We start from the raw sequence: 24,918 nt of genomic DNA, 5'->3' as shown, positions 1-24,918 counted from the left end.
CACATGACAGCCGACCAGATCAGCTGTCATGTGCCTGGAAAGATGCGGGCTCAGCACCAGAACCCGCATCAAAGGGGGGAGACCCACCATGCGCTGTATACATATGGAGTGGTTAAGCTGTATGGCTGATTGCAGGTGTAAAAAAGTTTTTCAAAAAGTTTTGAGTCTGACACAAATTTTGGTTTGCACTATGTTTGCTGCTTCAGGGTTTACATCTTTTAGTTGTATGTGTATGGATACTGATGTACAATTATAAGCTTTTAATAAGGTTTTATACTTTTACTGACAAATACATCAAGTTTATGTAAAGACGCAATATTTACAGTGTTGTCCCTTATTTTACAAGACTTCTGCCCTTCGCCCTGGCAGCTGGATATCGACTTCTGGGCCAAATCCTGACTGATGACCGCACCTTCTTGTCTAATCAGTGCTGGGAGTTTATCACAATTTGGGCTCGTTTACACGACCAGATTTCAGTCTGCATGCGGTCCTTAAAAAAAAAAAAGCCGACCACACTCGGAGCAATGTTATTTAGTGGGGCAGTGCAGATGAGCGATTTTCTTTACTGACCGAATCTGTGTATGAAAAATAAATAAAAGAATCGCAGCTTGAATTAGTTTCTTCCGTAAATCGGATGAGACTCACCGATTGAAGTCTATGGGTGCGCAAAAAATAAATAAAATAAAGTAAATGGTCCTGTAAATTAATAATAGCTGCTGCTGTATAATAACCGATTATACACGAATGACATGCAAAAAAAAAAATATGTCAAGAGTTTTCGAGATGAGGATTAACCACAGGTTCTCAATGGGATTGAGATCTGGGAGTTTCCTGGCCACAAACCCAAAATGTCAACGTTTTGTTCTCCGAGCCACTAGGTTATCACTTTTGCTTTCTGACTGGGTCTCCATGATGCTAGGAAAAGCCTTGTTCATCATCACATTGTTCCTGGATCATTGGGAGAAGTTGCTCTTGGAGGAAGTTTAGATCCCATTCTTTATTTATGGTCGTGTTATTAGGCAAAATTGTGAGTGAGCCCCCTCCATGGATGAAAAGCCCCCACACATGGATGGTCTCAGGATGCTTTACTGTTGGCAGACACAGGACTCATGGCAGCGGTCAACGCATCTTCTCTGGACATTCTTCCCAATGTCTCAAACAGTCTGAAGGAGCTTCATTAGTAAAAAATACTGCAGTCCTTTGCAGTCTGATTCCTGTACTTCCTGCAGAAAGTTTTACACCACTCCATTTGATGCTTGGCATTGTGCTTGGTGATGCAAGGCTTGCATGGAGCTGATCAGCCATGGAAATCCATATCATACCAGAGGAGGTCTGGACTCTGCAGTTATGGAGGCAGCAGAGTGTCGGTGACTTTTCTGCCCTCTGCTCCTCAGCACTCGGTGACCCCGCTCTGTAACGTTACACGGTCTCCTGAATTCATGCGGTTCCTTCCATTTCTCAATTATATCACACACAGGTGGTGGGGGAAGATTTAGGAGGGAAGAAATGTCATGTCGGACTTCTTACCCCGGTAGCTCCTATTACAGGACCTTGCTGTTATCAGTGAACTCTGCACCACCAGCCATTCTATCACATTAGTAAAGGCAGACGGCATGGAGGGGGAATGGATGTTATACCCTGGGGGAAAGAGAGGCCGGATCTTATGCCCTGGAGGAACGAGAGGCCCAATGTTATACACCCAGGGAAGGGTGGGGTGGGGCCAGATGTTATACCCTGGGGGAACAAGAGGCCCAATGTTATACACCCGGGGGGGGGGCGCGGGGCCGGATGCTATACCCTGGGGGAACAAGAGGCCCGATGTTATACACCTGGAGGGGTGTAGGTCCGGACGTTATACACCCAGGGGGGGCGTGGGGCCGGATCTTATGCCCTTGAGGAACGAGAGGCCCGATGTTATACACCCGGGGGGGGGGGGCGCGGGGCCGGATGTTATACCCTGGGGGAACAAGAGGCCCGATGTTATACACCTGGAGGGGTGTAGGTCCGGATGTTATACACCCAGGGGGGGGCGTGGGGCCGGATCTTATGCCCTTGAGGAACGAGAGGCCCGATGTTATACACCCGGGGAAGGGTGGGGTGGGGCCGGATGTTATACCCTGGGGGAACGAGAGGCCCAATGTTATACACCCGGGGGGGGTTTGGGGCTGGATGTTATACCTTGGGGGAACAAGAGGCCCGATGTTATACACTGGGGAGGGGGCAGATGCTACACACCCGGGAGGGACATGGGGCTGGATGTTATGCCCCGGGGCCTGTAAGAATGAATGAGAGACCAAAATTCAATGATTAAGGGCCGGGTCCCATTACTTGTCTCCATACAGACGTAGTAAACCTCCAAGCTAGATTAGGCTTGATCCACTTGTAGCCATTTTAGAACAAAAGCCCACACTGATACTTTACCTGTATTCCTGGTCATTGCCAACACATGGGCATTAGATTTTCTATAAACTGAAAACATACTGTAACAAACCCTCAGCTGTGAGAAATATCAGATCTGCTCAGATCCTCATCATCCAGACAGAAAGTTGAACACTGTCATTCAATGACTGCAAGCAGAGATCTAGTGATAGTAATGAGGAATTGTGGCATGAAGTAAATTAGAAAGTCGCAGATTTTTATTACTGTTATACAGTCATTTGCATAAAAATGGAAAACCCCTTTAAGCCAATGACTGAGAGCAGGACTCGTGACTCACCAGGCTTGCTCCATTGTACATTGCTGTCAGGCAGAGAATACTGTGTGCAGCCGGGTGACACTACAGTAACGTCAGTCCGTGGTGCAGCGTGTGATGGACGTATACACTCTCCTGCCTCCACACAGCCGCGCCGCTCTGCTCGCCGACCAATCACATTGCCACATTCCCCTTTACTCACATTCTATTGGCTGATAACAAGAATGACGATACGGAACCGGAGAAGTAAAGCGGCCATGTTTGATAAGGGAAGCCATGCAGCAGGTTTTAAGTGAAGTTTTGCCCTTAGTTAAGATGGGCGATGTGCGGAACTAGTGAGTAGGCTTTTAGCGAGGTCTGCTGGGTAAGTAGTGACGTCACCAGCAGTAAGGGCCGGGCAGTGAGTTTGCGTGGAGCCGGGTCGGTGCTGCAGTTATGCCCATGTATAAAGTACAGCCATATAACAGCGGGGACATCAAGGTGGAGCTGCCCAGCTGCATGTACAGACTGCCCAACGTGCACCAGGCTCCCTGCGGGCAGCACGAGCAGGTAATAGCGCCGAGGCCCATATGCTAGTGTCAGCCATCATCACCATAGACCCCTGGATAATTAAATTCACCAAAATCAGTTCCGAAATTCATCAAAATGGAAGAAGAAAAGCGAAACTGCCCTAGCTGTCATGTGATGACATCAGCAGCCCCCTGTACTGATAATGGGATCCTGCACTGAATCTGAGGAGAAGAGTACAGCGATGGGCACGGCAGCGATGCCAGAAGACCCCATTATAGGTCGCTGACACCATCAATGTCATGTGACTGAGCCCCCATTCTCCATTTCCTCTTTTGATGGAGCGAAAGGGCGACTTTTAATTTTTGCTCTTTTGTTTCTTTTCTCCTCGACAGTTGTAAGAGGGCTTTTTTTCTTTTTTCCTTGCACGATGAGTTGTAGTTTTAAAGCGACACCAGATCTCTTCTTTTTATTCAACTTTTTTTTTTTATTTTTCAGATTGTGACTTGACTAAAACAAAAACTGCCCATTTTATTTATTTTTTACTGTTTACCGTCTGGGATAAATATTTTAAGAGCCCCCATTACCAGTCCTGGGCTGCTCAGAAGGGTCCATAATGTCCCCCCATAGGGCCAAACTTTAGTGATTTTTCTGGGGCTGCCTGCTCATTTATTAAATAAAAAGGCGATAGGTAATATTTAAAGACTCCCTGTCACCAGTGGGCAATTTTTGCTCTTATTTTATTCCCTCTGCTCTGAGTATTCTGTTTTTTATTTTTCTATATCAGCTAAATTGTTCCAGAGATATTGGCCTTATACGTAATGCTAATTCTTCTTCTCTTTACAAGGGGGTGTGGCTCACAGGCTCCTCAGGGGCGTGTCTGTAGGCTTCTTTGAGCCACACCCCCTTTGTAAGGCTGATGAAAAATTAATGCTAACTAATAAAGTCCATATGTCTGGATCCGTCTGGCGGATTTATAAAAAAATAAATGGAGCAGCAGGAATAAAATAAAAGTGAAAAGTTAACCTTGTAACTAACCCTCTTTAAATATTTTTCTGTTTTATTTGTTTGGACAATTATACACGCGGTGGCACCAAATGTTTTTTTTTTTTTTTTTATATTTTGCCACTTGGTATATGGGTAAAGGAAATGATTTAAAGTTTTATTTATTTATTTTTTCACTTATTTTTTTTTAGTTCCTTTAGCGGAAAAAAAAAACTGGTAACTTGTAAAATTCTGGATTGAAAATCCAATAAAAAAAATCGTCATAGCAGATGGATAATAGAGGACCCCGGCTGCCATGTCAACTAATCAGGATCGCATGATTGCATCGTAATGGTTCTGATGGGCTTCGCAAAGCGACCCTCCACCCTCCCTTGTTAACCTGCCCCTTATGAATTTTTTTAAATATTAAATATATATATTTGCCAATTTCCTCTGCAATTGGGACATGGGACTGCTAAGCTGCTGACACAGGTGTGAACATGGTCTAACTTCATGCAGATGTAGCGCTGTATTGTGTGTCTCTGTTATTATGTGAAGTTTTCAGTCTAATTCTGCACAGATCTGATAAGTGGTGTATAGTCCATCACATGCCGTGTTATGGTGTCTATTGGGGAGATTAGTGACATATTGTACCTGAAGGGGCAATGTACGGTGGCACGCTGACTCCCCGTGGCTCCATATGATGTAGTACTTTGTCTCATTGGTGGGCACCTAAGATTCTGGTTGACCTTGATGAAGCATACAGCGAAACCCGTTTAATGGTGAACGGCATCAATTCTGCTTGTGTTTTTCAGGATGGCGCTGACCCAGCTCTTCAGGCCCTGGAATCCAGGCAAGAAGACATCCTTAAACGGCTGTATGAACTGAAAGCTGCTGTTGATGGACTCTCAAAAATGATCCAGACCCCGGATGCCGACCTCGATGTTACCGAAATCATTAAGGCAGATGAGAGCGCAACCTCATCCTCTTGCAAAGCCGACCTGGACTCTATACTTGGGAAGGTACGGTATAAATACTGGTAATATCATGTGAACTTGTCACTTATGGAGGTCTTGTACGGCCCCCAGATATGTTCAGGAAGGGTCGCCGCTCACTTTGGGCTTTTGATTCCATGAGGTGGATCCATTGTATGTTCTCCGACCGACATTAGAAGTGTTAACCGTATGTCGTAGTACTTTGGCGGGCACCTAATATTCCAGCTGAACTCTTGATGAAGCATACGGCGAAACCCCTTTAATGGTGACCGGCGTCAATTCTGCTTTTGTTTTTCAGGATGGCCGAACACGTCGCTTGATCCCACCCATCTAATGTAGATTATATGGTGGTCTTCTAGTCAATGACATTTAGTTGTGGTCTAATTACCTCCCCTTTAGTAAAAAGCTACGCGTTCGGGTTTATGATGGAGTCAGGTGAACTAGTGGCCAACTCCGTGTGTACGTTCTTGTGGACATGGGTCTGATTATTCATTGCACCCTTAGCGAGAACAGCTCTCGATTAACTTTTTGCTTTGCAACAAATTAATTTGAGGATTTAGCCCCTTTATAAAGTTGTCAGACGTTTTCAGCTGATTCATCAAATGCAACTTTTTAAAAAGTTGCAAAACTTTTGTGGACATGTACCCCAGTCCCTTTTGAGGTTTTTTTTTTTTTTTTTTTTTTTTTTATGGACATTTTGCTTTTTTTAAAAAAAGCTATTAACAGCAATAAAAAAACTTTTTTAACTTTGCACAAACTTCATGAATTGCGTGAAAAATTTAGATAAAAAAATGGCAATGAATAACCCAAGACGTAAAAAAACAAAAACAAATGAATCAGGGCCGATGTGTTTACATTGAGCTTTAAAGGGACCGTGCCACTTAATTGATGCCGCCAAAACAGGTTCCCTTTAATACATGCCCCCACGTTTCGCGAAGGGGAGAAAAAAATTAATGCATATGATGTAAGCAAGCTCCTCATGGGAAGCGATTTCTTGCCGTAACAGCACGGTTTTTGTTTCTTACATTCAGGACTATGGTGCGCTGAGAGATATCGTCATCAATGCCAACCCCTCTGTGCCGCCACTGTCCTTGGTGATCCTGCACGGTCTGCTGTGCGAGCGATACCACGTGCTGTCCGCCGTGCACACTCACTCGTCCGTCACGAACATCCCAGAGCCTCTGCTCAAGTGCTTCGGGGATCAGGTCCAAAAGAAGTCCCGGCAGGACTATCAGCTTGGCTTCACCCTCATTTGGAAAGATGGTAGGTATGGGGAGCAGGGCTTTATCTTGTGGTGCCACATCATGGCGTCTGCAGCCCTACTAACCTGGTGTTATGCAGGTGGCAGTATAAAACCCGAGACCGAAACAAAATGAACACATACCCTGCTGTAAGTCGATAAGTAAAAGCAAGAGTACGTATTAAAAACGTATGCTACTTAGTAAACTCTGTTTTTGATTAAAAGAAGTGTGAAAGCCATCCCACTGCGTCAAGGTGACCCAAAACGGGACTGTCCTAACCTCTAGTATTAAACCCTTACCATGTGTAAATGTGAAGAAGGGCTGAGCAGGACTGGGTCCCAAATGGATACCCCGCAAATGGGACGCTATATAAAGGTCCAGTTCAAAGAAAAGGGAAGTCTGCTTAATGGCCAATGTGAATATGCTCCTATTTTGCATGCATACCAACTTATATTCCAGTTAATTTTTTTTCGATTAGGTGGCAGTATAAGTATTATGGCACAGAGGTTATAGCACTGCTTAAATAACATTTTGGCATATGCCAAATATATATATCATGTCAACAGATATTCACCCCCTTTGACCGGCGGGTTCCAGCCATGTTGGGGCTGTCTCTGGGCAATCAAATGGTGTGGGCACGTGAAGGCTGCAGGCGATCAGCGGCTTTATTAGCTGCAGTGCTTACATCACATAATAGTCTCAATTGATTGACATTCGTGGTTCGGGAGGGGCAGGGGCGTACATAGGAATCATGGGGCCCCATAGCAGAAGTTCTAATTCCCCCTCCCACTCAAAAAAAAAAAAAAAATGTCAATAATTGTCGGGGTCACAGAAAAGCGGATCTCACAACTTTCCAGCCTTTACTTAGTAATTTTCCTCCTGCTGAAGTCCTAGATTCCTCTTTCATTGCCCCATAAAGTGTGATGCCAATAAAAGTGTCCCCCAAACACAGTATGCTACCCACACAGGGAATTCCTCCTCATGCGCAGTATAATGACCCTACTGTACCCCAGCTCAACTCCCAAAGTATGGTGACACCAACACAGTATAATCCCCCAACTGTGACCCCCCCCCCCCCTAGAGCTAGAGAGGATGGTACATAATAAGGGAGGGTGTTATACATAATAAAGATGAAACTATATAACTAAGGATAGCGCTATACATAATAAGTGAGTACACTATATACTAAGGGAGTATGCTATACATAATTCGGCTACATTCCTGCATCTGTGTGCAGTGTCGGTGTGCTTCCCACTTTTACAGACGCATTGAGCATGTCCTATTCTGATCCTCAAAATCGGATCAAAACAGGATATTCTCTGACCCTCACGGATCTCATTCTCTGATCCGTGATTTTCATGGATGTGTGAAATGGATCTATAAAACTGTACGAGTCCGTAGACCATGCTATAATAAAATCTGGCATCACACGGACATTTCCCACAAATGTGAGAAAACAGCCTAAGGGATTTTACAGATAACATTATCACTCCAAGTCACACAGTGCAGATACAGAATAATATTTACATCCAGGCACTTACCGCTGACGTCTCATCTGATCAGAGTCGGTTTCTTCTCCATCTGGTCAGACCTTCATGTCGACATCTCCCAGCCACGACTCGTCTCGTCACGATGATCTCCAGCCTAGAAAATAACAAGGTCACATATATTGTATATATACATGTGTCTCCCCCCACACTGCGCCCCTGAATACAGATATGTACCCTGCATCAATATACTATTAGCCACTTAGTAATCAAAATATAACGTGATAAGCAGCACTGTACCCCCCATTAACTATAATCTCCACCGGCCAATAATGGAAATTATTCGGTCTCTGAGACTCTCCCCAATTAACTGTAAGGCTATGTGCACACGGAAAATATATAAGCACCCCCGTCACTGCTCTGTCCCAGCTACCCCCGTCATTGGCTCTCCCCAGCCCCACCATTGCTCGCCCCATTATTGCTCTGTCCAGTCCCATCATTGCTCTCACCTACCTTCCCTCCCCAGCGTTTCAGTAAAAAAAAACAACTTTGCTCTCTGCATGTTCCCCCGCAGGCCGCAGCATCCTTGCTGTCTGCAACTTCCTCCCTAGCACAGGCACGCGCTGCATGATGACGTTATCCAGCAGCGCGTGCCTGTGTTGGGGAGGAAGTGGCGGGCAGGAAGCAGAGGATGGATCTCTGCTGCCATTCTCTCCAGTCAGCAGCAGAGCTGCAGGGAGAAGCTGCACCGGTGGCAGTATGTCCGCCCCTGGACTGCTATGGGGCCCCATAGCAGTCGCGTGGCCTGCCGCCATTGGCTGTGCGCCATTGGGTAGGGGAGTATATGTGAGGTTTTTAGACGGGGTTGTTCAGTAATGGACAACCTCCTTTAATGTATGGACAATTGTGTATAGCAAAAGCCATGCTGTCCACACAGTACCGACCCTCAAGATCTCTTCTTCAGGTGGTTGCATTGTGGGCATGTTGGGAAGTTCAGACATCCTTGAAGGTTTCCTGAACCTCAGACTAATAAAGTGCCACATCTATGGCAGACGACAGTACAGTTTTGTTTTTTTATGTTGTAAAAAAAAAAGTTTAACTTATTTTTCTTTGCTCATTTCAGTGCCCAAACCACAGATGAAATTCAGCATCCAAAACATGTGTCCGATTGAAGGGGAAGGAAATATTGCCAGGTTTCTGTTCTCCTTGCTGGGCGACACATTTAGTGCCGTTACTGCTACGCTGATTGACAGCTGGGTGGATACCGCCATTTTTCAGATGAGAGAAGGGAGCAGTAAGGAAAAAGCTGCCGTCCTGAGGGCAATGAACTCCGCGCTGGGGAAGACTCCCTGGCTAGTAGGAAATGAACTGACCGTTGCTGACATAGTGGGTTGGTGTGCCGTCCAGCAATCTGGGAGTACCACCTCTGCGCCGGCCAACGTGCTGAAGTGGATGAAATCTTGTGAAAATCTCCCCTCTTTTAATGCTGTGCTTAAATTATTGAAGTAAGCGATGAATGAGTGATCTATGGGGATGCGGACGGAGGTGGACACTTCTCTATATTCAGCATGTTCTACTGTCGCAGAAATCGCCCGCTGAGCCATCTTTGTATTGGTACGCAATGAATATAATAAAAAAAATCACTGTCTTATTTTCAGTTCTGTGAATTTTTCTTGATCCAACAAAATAATTCTTTCACAGTTTCACAGCCGTACTGTTCTTTCTAGTACTTGACCGCTCACAATTATCCATACGCTGTGTGCAGAATTATTAGGCAAGTTGTATTTTAGAGGATTATTTTTATTATTGATCAACAACTATGTTCTCAATAAACCCAAAAGACTCATAAATATCCAAGCTTCAAATTTTTGGAAGTTGGAGTGTTTCTTTTTTTTTAGATTTGGCTATCTTAGGAGGATATCTGTTTGTGCAGGTAACTATTACTGTGCCGAATTATTAGGAAACTTAATAAAAACCAAATATAATCCCATCTCACTTGCTTATTTTCACCAGGTAAACCAATATCAGTGCACAAAATTTAGAAATAAACATTTCTGACATGTAAAAAAATAAATAAAAAAAAAATTAGTGATAAATATAGCCACCTTTCTTTATGATAACACTCAACAGCCTTCCATCCATAGATTCTCTCAGTTGCTTGATCTGTTTTCGATCAACATTGCGTGCAGAAGCCACCACAGCCTCCCAGACACTGTTCAGAGAGGTGTACTGTTTTCCCTCCCTGTAGAACTCACATTTTATGATGGACCTGTCACGGGTGTGTTGCCACGAAGATCGTCACGAGTACACAGCCTGACTTCTCGCAGCTGACTTGTTGGTGCTTTGTGTTTCTCGGCAGTGAGGGAGTTAATTCTCTCTCTCTCTGGGCTAGATGAGGTCCAGCCTCGCCCAGCTGCAATCAATACTTCTGTAGTGAGACTCCTTCATATACCTGCTGGTCTGTCTGGGAGGTGTCGGTGAGAGCATTTCATTCAGACTGACAGAGCGGATCGTGGTGTTTGGAGTTGCTGAGATAAGTGTACTTGGAAGTGTTTTTTCCCTTTCCTCGCTTTATCATTTATCTCCTTTCCCTTTGGTTTTCCCTCTGTTGTAGTTGAGAAGTTGTTTGTATGCAAGGTGGTTTTGGTTTTTCCCTTGTACTGTCTCGTTCGTCTAAATACTGTGTTTGGGCATATTATTTCTTGTTCCCTTTGGTTGTGATCGGGGTCCTTCTCAGGACTAGATTACTGAGGTGCAGGGATCTTCAGGAGGTAGGGGTTACGCTGGCGGCCTGGACCTCTGTACCTTTAACAGTACCTCCAGGTTGAGGGATTAGTCAGGGCCCCAGCTTAGGGTCAGCTTAGGCCCCCTACCTCCAGTATACAGAGACAGCGTGACATTTTCACCGACCCACTTAGTTTTTCTCCAGCTACTATGGATCCAGTAGCCGGTCTAGCTCGGCAATTGCAGAGTTTGTCCATGGAGCTGGCGGACGTTAGGTCCAAGGTTTGGCATCCTCAGGAGCAAGCCGGACCAGAACCTAAAGTAGCTCTCCCTGATAGGTTCACTGGGGGGCGGGACAAGTTTTTTGTTTTCCGGGAGGCATGTAAATTGTACTTTCGGCTGCGGCCTCGGTCATCGGGGAGTGAAGAACAAAGGGTGGGAATTGTCATCTCGCTCCTACAAGGGGACCCACAATCTTGGGCGTTCTCTCGTTCCCCGGCTCTCCAGACAGTGGATAGGTTTTTCGCTGCCCTGGGACTCGTATATGATGACCCAGATCGGATCTCCCTTGCTGAGTCTAAGTTACGTAGGATCCAGCAGGGAGATCGTCCGGCGGAGGAATTCTGTTCGGAGTTCCGTAGGTGGGCCACGGACACCCAGTGGAATGACCCGGCTCTTAGGAGCCAGTTTTGTCATGGTTTATCCGACAAATTACAGGATGTGTTGGCACAGTATGACTCTCCCGTGTCTCTGGAAGCCGCTATGGCCCTCGCTATTCGCGTGGACAGACGGCTTCGGGAGAGGTGCGGGATAACTCTACCCCCTGTGATGACTCCACCTCCTACAAGGTCCCCTCATATGGTGGTTCCCCTGGTCAGTCCAGAGGAGCCTATGCAATTAGGAGGGACATCATTTCGGGGGAGGGGACCGGTGGTGCGCCATAAGGCAGGAAGGTGTTTCTTCTGCGGGAGAAAGGGACATTTTATTGGGGGGTGTCCATCCCATCCCTTGCAGAGTGAAGAGTCGTCGGAAAACTGTTGATCCCAGGTTGTGTGGTGGACGGCAATCTGGGAGTAGGTATTTCGTCCCTAGGTTCGTCTCAGTTTCTCGTACCGGCGGAGGTGGTGGTGGGTACGAGAACTGAGAGGATATCTGTTCTTCTGGATAGTGGGGCCGGGGCTAATCTGGTTGATGCTCGGTTTGCCCGGGTTCAAGGTATGCGGTTGAGTGAGTTGGCTAAACCCATCCCCATATTCTCGATCGATGCCAGGCCTCTCGGGCAGGGAAGTTTTTTGCAAGTTGTGCATGACGTAAAACTTCAAGTGGGGGCAATACATAAAGAACTGTTGTCTTGCTACGTGTTGGAGGGTCTTCCCACTCCTATTGTGTTGGGCCTTCCTTGGTTAGCTAAGCATAACCCGGTTATTAATTGGCAAACCAGGGAGATAAGCCAATGGAGTAAATTCTGTAATAAAAACTGCATGAACACGGTCATTGGTGCGGTTACTCCTTGGGTCTTACCTCCATTTCTGGCGGACTTTGAGGATGTATTCTCGGAGAAAGGGTGTCAGGAACTACCTCCTCATCGCGTGTATGACTGTTCTGTAAAACTGCTCCCAGAGGCCAAGTTACCTAAAGCTAGGTTGTATAACCTTTCTGGTCCTGAGAGGCAGGCCATGAAGGATTATATCTCAGAAAGTCTGGCTAAGGGGCATATTAGACCTTCATCTTCACCGGTGGCTGCGGGGTTCTTCTTTGTTAAGAAGAAAGATGGAGGCCTACGCCCTTGCCTGGATTTCCGTGAACTTAATCGGATTACGGTCCGAGATCCGTATCCGCTCCCACTTATTCCCGATCTCTTTAATCAGATCGTGGGCGCCAAATGGTTTTCTAAGTTGGATCTCAGGGGGGCGTACAATCTGATTAGGATGAAGGAGGGGGATGAGTGGAAGACGGCGTTTAACACTCCGGAGGGGCATTATGAGAACCTTGTCATGCCATTCGGTCTGACTAATGCCCCGGCGGTGTTCCAACACTTTGTTAATGACATTTTTCGCCGCTTGGTGGGACAGTTTGTTGTCATATATCTGGATGATATCCTAATTTACTCGCCGGATCTGGTGTCTCATCAGGAGCACGTTAGGCAGGTGTTACAGATCTTGCGGGATAATAAACTGTATGCCAAGTGGGAAAAGTGTGTGTTCGCCGTACAGGAACTCCAGTTTTTAGGCTTCCTGGTTTCAGCGTCCGGTTTTCGTATGGACCCTGGGAAAGTGCGGGCAGTTCTTGAGTGGGATCGGCCAGAGAATCTTAAGGCACTACAACGTTTCCTGGGGTTTGCTAATTATTACCGAAAGTTCATTCGTAATTTCTCGTCCATGGTTAAGCCTCTCACTGACATGACTAAAAAGGGGACGGATTTTTCTAGGTGGTCTGACAAGGCTTGTCAAGCATTCTCCTCTTTGAAAAAATGCTTTGCCTCGGCGCCCATACTCATTCAACCTGATGCGTCTCAGCCATTCATTGTAGAGGTAGACGCTTCCGAGGTAGGGGTGGGAGCAGTATTGTCACAAGGTTCGTCCCCTGGTAAGTGGCATCCGTGCGCCTTTTTCTCTAAAAAATTGTCGTCCGCTGAGAGGAATTACGATGTCGGCAATAGGGAACTCTTGGCCATTAAGTTAGCTTTTGAGGAGTGGCGCCATTTTCTGGAGGGGGCAGTTCATCCGGTCACCGTCATCACCGATCACAAGAACCTGCTATATCTGGAGTCCGCGAAACGTCTGAATCCCAGACAAGCTAGGTGGTCATTGTTTTTTACCAGGTTTAATTTTGTCGTTACATATCGTCCTGGGTCAAAAAATGTAAAGGCGGATGCCTTATCTCGTAGTTTCCCGGGGGCCGGGAATACGGACGACCCGATTCCTATCCTTCAGGAGGGGGTGGTGGTTTCGGCAGTATGCTCTGAGCTGGAGGAGGAGGTATTGGAGGCTCAGGGGGACGCCCCTGTTGGACCTCCAGGGAGATTGTTTGTTCCAGATCAGTTGCGACAAAAGGTGATCGAGGCACACCATAACTCAGTTTTTGCAGGACACCCGGGGAGTAAAGCAACTGTGGATCTCCTCTCGCGTCGGTTTTGGTGGCCTAATTTACATAAGGAGGTGGTAACTTTTGTCGCGTCCTGTGGGGTTTGTGCGCGCTCTAAGACCTCACATACCCGTCCGTCTGGGGCCCTCTTACCTTTGAAGATCCCGGAGCGTCCTTGGACTCATCTGTCTATGGACTTTATTACGGACCTCCCTCCGTCTTCGGGTAAAACGGTCATACTCGTTGTAGTGGACAGGTTCAGCAAGATGGCACATTTTATCGCTCTTCCGGCTCTCCCTAATGCTAAAACTCTTGCGCAGGTGTTCATTGGGGAGATTGTGAGGCTTCACGGGGTACCCTCCGAGGTGGTGTCTGATCGGGGGTCTCAGTTTGTGTCTAAGTTCTGGAAGGCGTTTTGTGCACGGCGGGGGATGCAGTTGTCATTCTCATCGGCTTTTCATCCTCAGACCAATGGTCAGACGAAACGTATGAACCAGAGCTTGGAGACATATCTCCGGTGTTTTGTGTCAGAGAACCAGGAGGACTGGGCTTCTTTCTTACCTCTGGCAGAGTTTGCTCTTAATAATAGGCGGAGCGAGTCCACTGGTAAGTCCCCGTTTTTTGGGGCATATGGTTTTCACCCCCAGTTTTGTACTTTCAGTGGGGGGGGCTCTTCGGGGGTTCCTGAGGAGGAACGATTTTCCTCATCACTCGCTTCAGTATGGAGAGGGGTGCTGAAGAATCAGAATACTATGGGGAACCGATACAAACGTATGGCTGATAGGAGGAGAGTGTCTGGTCCGGACCTAAGTGTGAACGATCGGGTATGGTTGTCTACCAGGAATATAAAACTTAAGGTTCCCTCCTGGAAACTGGGTCCCAGGTTCATCGGGCCGTACAGAATCAGTTCTATTATTAATCCGGTGGCATTCCGTCTTGACCTCCCCCCTACGTTTAAAATTCACAACGTGTTTCACAGATCATTGCTTAAGAGGTATGTGGCGCCGGTGGTACCGTCACTTTTACCTCCCCCTCCAGTGGTTGTCAATGGTAACTTGGAGTTCCAGGTATCGAGGGTCATTGATTCACGCTTTAATCGCCGGTCCCTTCAGTACTTGGTTCATTGGAAGGGGTATGGTCCCGAGGATAGGATGTGGGTTCCTGCGTCGGATATTAACGCAGACCGATTAGTTCGGGCCTTCCACACGACTCACCCGGATAAACCTGGCCCTGAGGGTCCGGAGGCCCCTCGTAGAAGGGGGGGTACTGTCACGGGTGTGTTGCCACGAAGATCGTCACGAGTACACAGCCTGACTTCTCGCAGCTGACTTGTTGGTGCTTTGTGTTTATCGGCAGTGAGGGAGTTAATTCTCTCTCTCTCTCTCTGGGCTAGATGAGGTCCAGCCTCGCCCAGCTGCAATCAATACTTCTGTAGTGAGACTCCTTCATATACCTGCTGGTCTGTCTGGGAGGTGTCGGTGAGAGCATTTCATTCAGACTGACAGAGCGGATCGTGGTGTTTGGAGTTGCTGAGATAAGTGTACTTGGAAGTGTTTTTTCCCTTTCCTCGCTTTATCATTTATCTCCTTTCCCTTTGGTTTTCCCTCTGTTGTAGTTGAGAAGTTGTTTGTATGCAAGGTGGTTTTGGTTTTTCCCTTGTACTGTCTCGTTCGTCTAAATACTGTGTTTGGGCATATTATTTCTTGTTCCCTTTGGTTGTGATCGGGGTCCTTCTCAGGACTAGATTACTGAGGTGCAGGGATCTTCAGGAGGTAGGGGTTACGCTGGCGGCCTGGACCTCTGTACCTTTAACAGTACCTCCAGGTTGAGGGATTAGTCAGGGCCCCAGCTTAGGGTCAGCTTAGGCCCCCTACCTCCAGTATACAGAGACAGCGTGACAGGACCACGGGTTCTCTATGGGGTTCAGATCAGGTGAACAAGGGGGCCATGTCATTATTTTTTCTTCTTTTAGACCTTTACTGGCCAGCCACGCTGTGGAGTAGTTGGATGCATGTGATGGAGCATTGTCCTGCATGAAAATCATGTTTTTCTTGAACGATACCGACTTCTTCCTGTACCACTGCTTGAAGAAGTTGTCTTCCAGAAACTGGCAGTAGGTCAGGGAGTTGAGCGTCACTCCATCCTCAACCTGAAAAGGTCCCACAAGTTCATCTTTGATGATAGCAGCCCATACCAGTACCCACCTCCACCTTGCTGGCGTCTTATGAGTCGGAGTGGAGCTCTCTGCCCTTTACTGATCCAGCCTCTGGCCCATCCATCTGGCCCATCAAGAGTCACTCTCATTTTATCAGTCTATAAAACCTTTGAAAAATCAGTCTTAAGAAATTTGTTGGCCCATTCTTGACGTTTTATCTTATGTTTGCCAGTACGTCCATCATAACGGCACAAAGAAAATGACGGCACTTCCACTACAAAAAATAGGTGTGAACAGGTGCTTACTAAACGCCTTACCGCGGCTGTCAGGTACACATGAATTGGCCAATTTATGCGCTAAGATTTCTCATTTATTTTACAGCAGTAATGCTATTCATTTTTCATACTTCATATTTACATGCGCTAAAAGAAATTTCCAAAATTTTTTTCATTTATTTCTATTTTCTACAGCATTTATGCTATTCATATTTCATATCTATATACTCAGTGTTAGTGTGCTACTTTATTTGTTCATCATAACGGCACGACAGGAGTTAAGTCCTCTGTTCCTCTAGGGACAGGAAACACATGAGAGGTTAAAAGCGCCCCCCCCCCCCATCACACCCTCAGTGTTTTTCCTGTCCCTAGCAGGACAGGACGCTATGGAGAGGTTCTCCGAAGATAAGTTACCTGAGAGCCAGGGGGATTGGGGGGGGTCTGAGAACTCTCCCCTTCCTTCGGTCCAGAGGCTCCATGCTGATACCCCTTTGCGTGGTCCCTCAGCCAGAAGACCGCCGCTTGCCGCTGTATCCCCTGGACAGGGGGCTCTGAGCGTTGCGCTATCCCACCGGCTGAGGGGCCGGCGTGCGCTCCACAGAGGAGCGCGGTGTATGGCTTCCGGCGGGAGGCGGAGTCATCAAGGAACATCTGCTTTGGGGCCGGCTTGCTTTCCAGGGTGAAGCGCACGCCGAGCGCGGTGCGAGACTTCCGGCCGGGAGGCGGAGTCAGAAGAGCGGACATCCGCTTTGGCCGGCGTGCGTTCCAGGGTGGAGCGCACGCCGCTTCACCTTCCGGCATTGAGAAGAGGGGCTTCGGCTTCCAGAAAGCACAGGTGCCCGGAGGCAGTGGTGAGCCTCCAGGGCATTAAGGATAGCAATTATCGTTGGGGGCGTGGCTACCACCTGGATCAGGTAAGACCCTATAAAGGGTATACCTCAGCCACACACACACTGACACCATGGAAGCTAATCCTTCACGGTCAGAAGCCCCTTCAGAGTCCCTGGGCAGTGTGAGTACAGCCTTAGGCCCTTCTCTGGATAAATCAGAGTATTCTAGGATGGGTTTTTATAGTAAATCTCCGGTGTCCTTTTATATATTTTTTTTATGGATTAGGAGAGGGGAACCCAGAGGTCTGGATCTTCTTCCAAAAAATCAAGGCGATGTGTAGACTGCAACACGAAGCTTCAGGACTCATAAAAAGCGGCTGTGTAAAAAATGTATAGCCGAGGTCCTAAAGGAAGAAAAAACTTCCTTTTTGACAGATATAAGATCTATGATTTTTGAGGAGATCCAGAGTACAGTCTCGAGCCTCATATCTTCCCGTACACAGCCGTCACCCCAAATAGTTCAGCCCTCTCCTCGCCAGAAAAGACCTAGGTGGGAGATGGAAGAGGTTCGCAGGTCTGAGACCTCAGAGAAATAGAGTGTTCCCTGTAAATGAGCATTTAAAATCAATGATTATGGAGGAATGGGAAGAAGTGGAGAAAAGACTCATTGTGCCAAGAGACTTTAAATCCCGCCTTCCTTTCAATCCGGAGGACATCAAACTTTGGGAGGAAATCCCTAAAGTAGACGTTCCAATAGCGAAAGTGGCTAAGAAAACATCCATCCCCTTTGAGGACTCGTCTTGCCTCAAGGACGCAATGGATAGGAAGGCAGAGAGCATGCTCAAGAGGAGTTGGGAGGCCTCAGCAGCCATAATTAAGTCAAATATCGCTGCCACGTCAGTGGCAAGATCCATGTGCCTTTGGTTGGACGAGCTGTCAGATCAAATTAGGTCGGACTCCCCTGTAGAGATGCTATCAGACTCTCTTCCCATGTTAAAGCTGGCAACGCAATTCATAGCTGATGCCTCGGCCGAATCGGTCAGATTCGCAGCTAGATGTAGCGTATTATCTAATACAGCTAGACGGGCGATATGGCTAAAGACGTGGTTGCGGGATAGCCACTCAAAGAATAAACTGTGCTCAATTCCCTTTTCGGGTGCTCGGGTCTTTGGTCCAGTGTTGGACGAGATCCTAGAAAGAGCATCCGACAAGAAAAAAGGATTTCCCGAAGATAGGGTTAAAAGATACCGGCCCTTTCGTGGACCCCGTCGATCCCCTAAACGTGATTACAGGGGTAAGGGTAAGACGGGGAGATGGTCTTACAGGAAGGGAGAAAAGGACAGAGCAGATCAGGTCGCCTCTGGAGCCCCAGCTAGACCATGACGCCATTGGAGTAGGGGGCAGGCTTCTTTTCTTTCAGGACAAGTGGGCGTCCATTACAAAAAATCAATGGATCCTACGTTCCTTAGGGGAAGGTTTCAAAATAGACTTCTCCCATGCCCCCCCTCGTCGTTTCCAAATCACTCGTCCTCGCTCCCCCGTAGATCTCAAAAGTCTATGGCAGGATATATTAGTCCTTCAATCCCTGCACGTGGTGAAACAGGTCCCCCCTTCAGAGCAGGGTTTAGGCCATTATTCCTCCCTCTTCTCGGTGCTAAAACCCTCGGGCAAACGCCGTACGGTTATAAACCTCAAGCCCTTAAACCAGTGGGTGGAATACAAAAGGTTCAAAATGGAAACTATAAAAACCAGCATTCCATTGATAGAGAAGGGATCAGTAATGTGCACCCTAGACCTCAAGGATGCATATTACCATGTTCCAATTCACCCAAGTCACCAGCAATACCTAAGGTTCGCTCTAGAGCAGGAGGACACAGTACACCACTTTCAATTCACTTGCCTACCCTTCGGTCTGTCCTCGGCCCCCCGAATATTCACAAAGGTTATGACAGAAGTAGCGGCCTTCTTAAGAACACAGGGGATTATAATCATCCCTTACCTGGACGATATATTGTTGGTGGCAGAGTCAGAGTCTCTTCTTCTCAGTCAACAAGAGCATACGATCGAAACCCTGGAATATTTGGGGTGGAACATCAATTGGGAAAAATCAAGCCTCCATCCGAGTACTACAAAAGTATTTCTAGGGGTACTCTTAGATTCCAGTCTTCAAAAGTCCTCCTTGCCCCAGGAGAAAAGAGAAAAAATAAAACTGGAAATTTACAACTTCGAGAAACGGAAGACCACCTCAATCAGATACGCCATGCGGATCTTAGGACTGATGACCTCATGCATTCAAAGCGTGAAATGGGCACAGGCCCGTTCAAGGCCGTTACAGAAGTCGATCCTGTCAGTTTGGAACAGACGACCATCGGGGTTAGACAAGAAAATGAGACTGTCAAGAGAGCTAAAAAACTCCCTTTCCTGGTGGACAGACCTTTCAAACTTGGAAAACGCAGTAGACTGGATCCTTCTTCCTTCAATCCAGATCCATACGGATGCCAGCCAAAAAGGCTGGGGAGCAAGCATAGGAAACATATCTACAAGGGATGTGGCCCAAGGAGACACAACACAGGTCGTCAAATTTCAGGGAGCTAAAGGTGGTCAGGGAGACTCTTCAAAGATGTCAGCATTTGCTCAGAGGAAATCATATAAAAATTTTCTCAGACAACAGCACCACCATCGCTTTCCTTCGTCGACAAGGAGGTCCAAGAGGAAAATGGTTGCAATCCTTGGCGTCAAGAATTTTCTACTGGGCGGAGAGAAATGTCCTTTCAATATCGGCTATTCATCTAAGGGGGTCCGAAAATGTGGTAGCAGACTTTCTCAGCAGAGCAAGAGTTGGTCCCTCAGATTGGGAGCTGAATCCGGAGGTGTTTCATCAAATCATTCAACGATGGGGCACCCCGTTCATAGACATGTTCGCAACAAGAAAAAACAGGAAGCTGCAGCACTTTTTTTCCTTGGACCCAGCCGCCAGCCCAGAAGGAATAGATGCCCTTTCTCAATCATGGGGGACAAAGCTGGTGTACGCCTTTCCTCCAGTCCCTCTCATCTCAAGAGTACTAAGGAAAATCCAACAGGAGAGGGGAGCTCTTATTCTGATAGCGCCCTACTGGCCCACAAAGAGCTGGTTCCCTCTGCTACACCGGATGGCGGTGGATCTCCCATTCAGACTCCCAGCCAGGAGAGATCTTCTATTGCAGGGTCCCTTGTTACATCCGAACATCCAATTCCTCCAATTGACAGCATGGAACCTGAGAGGCGGATCCTAGCCTCAAAGGGTCTTTCCCATCGGGTAATTACAACTCTACAATACCTGTAGGAAACCAGTAACGTCAGCCATCTATACTAGGATTTGTAAACAGCTCTGTAGCTTTGCAGGTCAGTCTGTGGGAAATTCGTCTCACCCCAATATTCCAACGATATTGGATTTCCTCCAAGAGGGGTTTGATAAGGGTCTGAGGCCAAATACGTTAAAAGTTCATATCTCGTCCCTAAGTGCTTTTTTGGACTACTCCTTAATAGACCACCCATGGATATCAAGGTTCATAAAAGCAACTTCTCATTTAAAACCCACGATAAGGAGTCTAGTACCGCCGTGGGATCTGAACCTGGTGTTGAGGGCTTTATGTAAGTCTCCCTTTGAACCCCTAGAAGAAACATCAGTAGACCTGCTTTCTATGAAATCAGCCTTTCTTGTGGCAGTTACTACAGCGAAACGGGTAGGCGAGATCCAGGCCCTCTCAGTTCTGGACCCATACCTTAAGATTCTGGAAGACAGATTGGTTCTTAACCCCTTAAGCCCCGGAGCATTTTTCGTTTTTGCATTTTCGTTTTTGCTCCCCTTGTTCCCAGAGCCATAGCGTTTTTATTTTTTGGTCAATATGGCCATGTGAGGGCTTATTTTTTGCAGGACGAGTTGTACTTTTCAACGCCATTACTAGTTTTACCATATCCTGTACGGGAAAACGGGAAAAAAATTCCAAGTGCGGTAAAATTGCAAAAAAAGTGCAATACCACAGTTGTTTTTTATTTATTTTTTTTACCACGTTCACTGAATGCTAAAACTGACCTGCCCTTCTTATTCTACAGGTCATTACGAGTTCATAGACACCAAACATGTATAGGTTCTTTTATATTTAAGTGGTGAAAAAAAATTCCAAAATTTGGTAAAAAAAAAAAAAAAAAAATAGCGCCATTTTCTAAGACCCGTAGCGTCTCCATTTTTCGTGATCTGGGGCTGGTTGATGGCTTATTTTTTGCGCGCCGGGCTGACGTTTTTATTGATAACATTTGGGGTAGATCCGATGTTTTGATCGCCCGTTATTGCATTTTATTGCAATTTTGCGGCGACCAAAAAACGTAATTCTGGCGTTTAGAATTTTTTTCTCGTTACGCTGTTTACCGATCGGATTAATTCTTTTTTTACATTGATAGATCGGGCGATTCTGAACGCGGCGATACCAAATATGTGTATGTGGGGGTTTTTTATATATATTTTATTTTGAATGGGGCGAAAGGGGGGTGATTTAAACTTTTATATTTTTTTATTTTTTTTTATATTTTTAAAAACTTTTTTTTTTTACTTTTTGCATGCTTCTATAGTCTCCATAGGAGACTAGAAGCAGCAACTATCCGATCGCCTCTGCTACATACAGGGGACGAGCAGGTCCCCTGCATGCAGCAGAAATGGTCCTGTGCTATGAGCGCCGACCACTAGGTGGCGCTCATAGCGACAAGATCATGACAACCACAAGCGTCTGCTGCAGACCCTGGGTTGTCATGCACGCCCATCGGTGACCCGCGATCACGTGACGGGGTCGCCGGTGGGCGGGGCTTATGACGCGCTACCCGGAAGCGCGCGTTAAATGCTGCTGTCGGAGATTGACAGCAGCATTTAACATGTTAACAGCCGCGGGTGGATCGCGATTCCACCCGCGGCTGTTGCGGGCACATGTCAGCTGTAAGAATCAGCTGACATGTGCTCCGTTCAGTGAGGGCTCAGCGCAGCAGCCCTCACTGAACGGAGGGATCGCAAATATGCGTACTAATACGTCCCCGGTAAGTAAGGGGTTAAACTGGATCCCTCCTTTCTCCCTAAGGTAGTGTCCAGTTGGAACCTGAATCAAGAGATAATACTGCCGTCTTTCTGCCAGTCCCCCAAAAATGAAAAGGAAAAATCCTTCCATACCTTGGATGTCAGGAGGGCAATTGTTTGGTATATAGAAATCACAGCCCCCTGGAGGAGAGACTCAAACCTTTTTCTGCAATTTCCGGGTGTGAATAAGGGCAAGAAAGCTTCTAAGCCGACTCTAGCAAGGTGGTTGACAAGGACTATCGCCCTCGCGTATGAATCTGAGGGGAAGGATCCACCAATTTCCCTTAAAGCTCATTCTACTCAGGCAATCTCCGCTTCTTGGGCAGAGAAAACTGGAGCGTCAGTGGGCCAAATTTGCCAGGCAGCAACCTGGTCCAATATATCCACATTTAGTAAACATTATAAATTGGATGTATTGTCCAGTCAACAATTAGCCTATGGCCATAAAGTCCTTCAGGCAGTAGTCTCGCCCTAAATGTTCCATTTCTTTTGATTTGGTATGTCTCTTGTCGTGCCGTTATGATGGACGTACTGGTAAAATAGGAATTATTCCTACAGTTAATTACGTTTCCAGGAGTCCATCATAACGGCACCATATTTCCCGCCCCCGCTCTTAACACTAATGTGAATGTAACATTGGTATATGTATATAATAAAATAGAGTTGCATCCATCCTGGTTTGGTGATTAGTACTAACACTGAGGGTGTGATGGGGGGGGGGGCTTTTAGCCTCTCATGTGTTTCCTGTCCCTAGAGGAACAGAGGACTTAACTCCTGTCGTGCTGTTATGATGGACTCCTGGAAACGTAATTAACAGTAGGAATAATTCCTATTTTCTTGTTCAAAGGTGGTCGTTTTTCAGCCTTCCTTACCTTGGCCATGTCCCTGAGTATCGCACACCTTGTGCTTCTTGATACTCCAGTAACGTTGCAGATCTGAAATATGGCAAAACTGGTGGCGAATGGCATCTTGGCAGCTTCACGGTTGATTTTCCTCAATTCATGGGCAGTTATTTTGCGCCTTTTTTGGCCAACACGCTTCTTGCGACCCTGTTGGCTATTTGCCATGAAATGCTTGATTGTTCGGTGATCACGCTTCAAAAGTTTGGAAATTTCAAGACTGCTGCATCCCTCTGCAAGACATCTCACAATTTTGGACTTTTCAGAACCCGTCAAATCTCTCTTCTGACCCATTTTGCCAAAGGAAAGTAAGTTGCCTAATAATTAAGCACACCTTGTATAGGGTGTTGATGTCTTTAGTCAACACCCCTCCTCTTTACAGAGATGCACATCACCAGATTTACTTAATTGGTAGTTGGCTCTCAAGCCTATGCAGCTTGGAGTAGGACAACAGGTATAAAAAGTATCATGTGATCAAAATACTCATTTGCCTAATAGTTTGGCACACAGTGTATTTAGATATGAGCGAATCGATTTGCAGGACCCACGATCATCCATGTCTAATTTGTGGCCCTGAGAACCACCGCCTACCCAACGGCATCCGCAGCTCCTCTTCTGATTATCTGGCCTGAGGCGATGTCATGTGAGCATCATGCATGAATCAGGACGGTTAATCAAATGCAAAATGAAGGATGCAGGTAAGTTGGAGATCGTTCTCAGGTTTCCCACCTGTCAGCTACAGAATTCTGGCCTTCCCGTTAGCGATTAATGGGTCCATCAATCTATTTTCCCCTTCTCCCATGACAGCACCACCTGAGAGGGTATACGCCCATCGAGAACAGGAAACCTTCTGATATTAAAGGGTGGTACCTCTCCTCTGCATCAGTTGGTTTCCTGTCCTTGAAAGAAACCTCTGAAGAGCGGTACAACCAGGAGCTTACCCAGGCTCGAAGGTGTCCGGGGACGTAGATGCCTTCTGGGCTGCAGATGCACTACTAGCCAGGTGGTCGGTGGTGCAGCGGCGTCCAGGCAGGGTCTTCTTACTAATGTCCCCGGCCGACACACGTCCCGAGTCTGCGCACGCCATGGTCTGCCTGCATGGCCGGAGTAAGCACGCCGGGACGTGCCACTGGGTCTGCGTGGGTTGCCTCAGGCAAAGCGCGCCTGCCGGGCCTTGCTTCCGGAGCTGCACATGTGCGGGCGCACTGGTGTCCAGATCCGGTGCACCTGAGGACTAAGCACGCTGGAAAGCAATGGCCGCCCGGGTCGGCGCAGGGCGCATGTCAGGAACATCCGGCACGCTTCGTCATCAGGGCGTGCCGGAAGATGAGCGTTTCGGGTCTGCTCATGCACAAGGCCAGCTGAGGCTCCCTGCGCACCGGAAAGATGTCTGACCCGGATATCCGGGAGAGGGCCGGACTGGAGGGGGAGTGACGATCACAGAAAGGTGGTGCCTGTACATCTCCATCCACAAAAAAATTGATCAGGAGCAGCAGTCGCCACAGCAGTGGCGCCACCGTCAGGGACGCAGCAGTTGAACAAGCAGTAGTAAGAGGAACAGGGCAGATCGTGAGTCCACCACCTCCAGGAGAGAGAGATCATGTGAACTGATCCAGCCTCCATCTCCGGTACCCTAGCCTGAATGGCAGAGTGGTGAATAATCTTGGTTAAAGTTCACCATGTCAAATAGGTCCCTGTCTGTGTATTTTCTACTAGCGAAGGACCATGAAATATAGCGCCAAGCAGAAAAACAAAATGTGCGGGGATAATCTACCCAGCACATATTCCAAAAGACCATATCGGAAGAAACCCCCGGCTTCGCCATGGATTTAAAATTTATAATCAAATCAGAGGTTAGAGACTCACTTAAATCCTTTATTAAAGGAAAGAGGGGGGGAACAAAACGTAGACAAACGATTCAGAGGAATCATTGATATTAGGAAATAG

General features: G+C 47.0%; 2 protein-coding genes across 2 annotated transcripts in view; one reads left to right on the top strand and one right to left on the bottom strand.

Annotated features, from left to right (window-relative positions):
- PMS2 (PMS1 homolog 2, mismatch repair system component) overlaps positions 1-2,854 on the bottom strand; it is a 43,050-nt gene extending 40,196 nt beyond the window's left edge. Inside the window, exon 1 of the mRNA XM_073648006.1 lies at positions 2,717-2,854. Coding sequence (XP_073504107.1) covers positions 2,717-2,730 — 14 coding nt within the window. The 5' untranslated portion in view covers positions 2,731-2,854. The remainder of the gene's footprint in view (positions 1-2,716) is intronic.
- Positions 2,855-3,027: 173 nt separating this feature from the next.
- On the top strand, positions 3,028-9,563 carry AIMP2 (aminoacyl tRNA synthetase complex interacting multifunctional protein 2). The gene is made up of 4 exons (XM_073645781.1): positions 3,028-3,241; positions 4,999-5,205; positions 6,210-6,441; positions 9,030-9,563. Exons 1-4 carry the CDS (start codon positions 3,128-3,130, stop codon positions 9,413-9,415), a joined length of 939 nt encoding a protein of 312 aa, XP_073501882.1. The 5' UTR covers positions 3,028-3,127; the 3' UTR covers positions 9,416-9,563.
- Positions 9,564-24,918: the final 15,355 nt, after the last annotated feature.

Source organism: Phyllobates terribilis, unplaced genomic scaffold, assembly GCF_046119375.1.
Source record: "Phyllobates terribilis strain yellow unplaced genomic scaffold, ASM4611937v1 Scaffold_9__5_contigs__length_417890890, whole genome shotgun sequence".
Taxonomy (NCBI): Eukaryota; Metazoa; Chordata; class Amphibia; order Anura; family Dendrobatidae; genus Phyllobates; species Phyllobates terribilis.
Note: the sequence above shows the minus strand (reverse complement) of the source record. Positions and strands in the feature narration are given on the sequence as shown.

Coding starts and splice junctions, on each gene's coding strand:
- AIMP2 (XM_073645781.1), top strand. CDS start 3,128: ATGCCCATGTATAAAGTACAGCCATATAACAGCGGGGACATCAAGGTG. Junction 5,206..6,209: donor TGGACTCTATACTTGGGAAG/GTACGGTATAAA, acceptor TCTTACATTCAG/GACTATGGTGCGCTGAGAGA. Junction 6,442..9,029: donor CACCCTCATTTGGAAAGATG/GTAGGTATGGGG, acceptor TGCTCATTTCAG/TGCCCAAACCACAGATGAAA.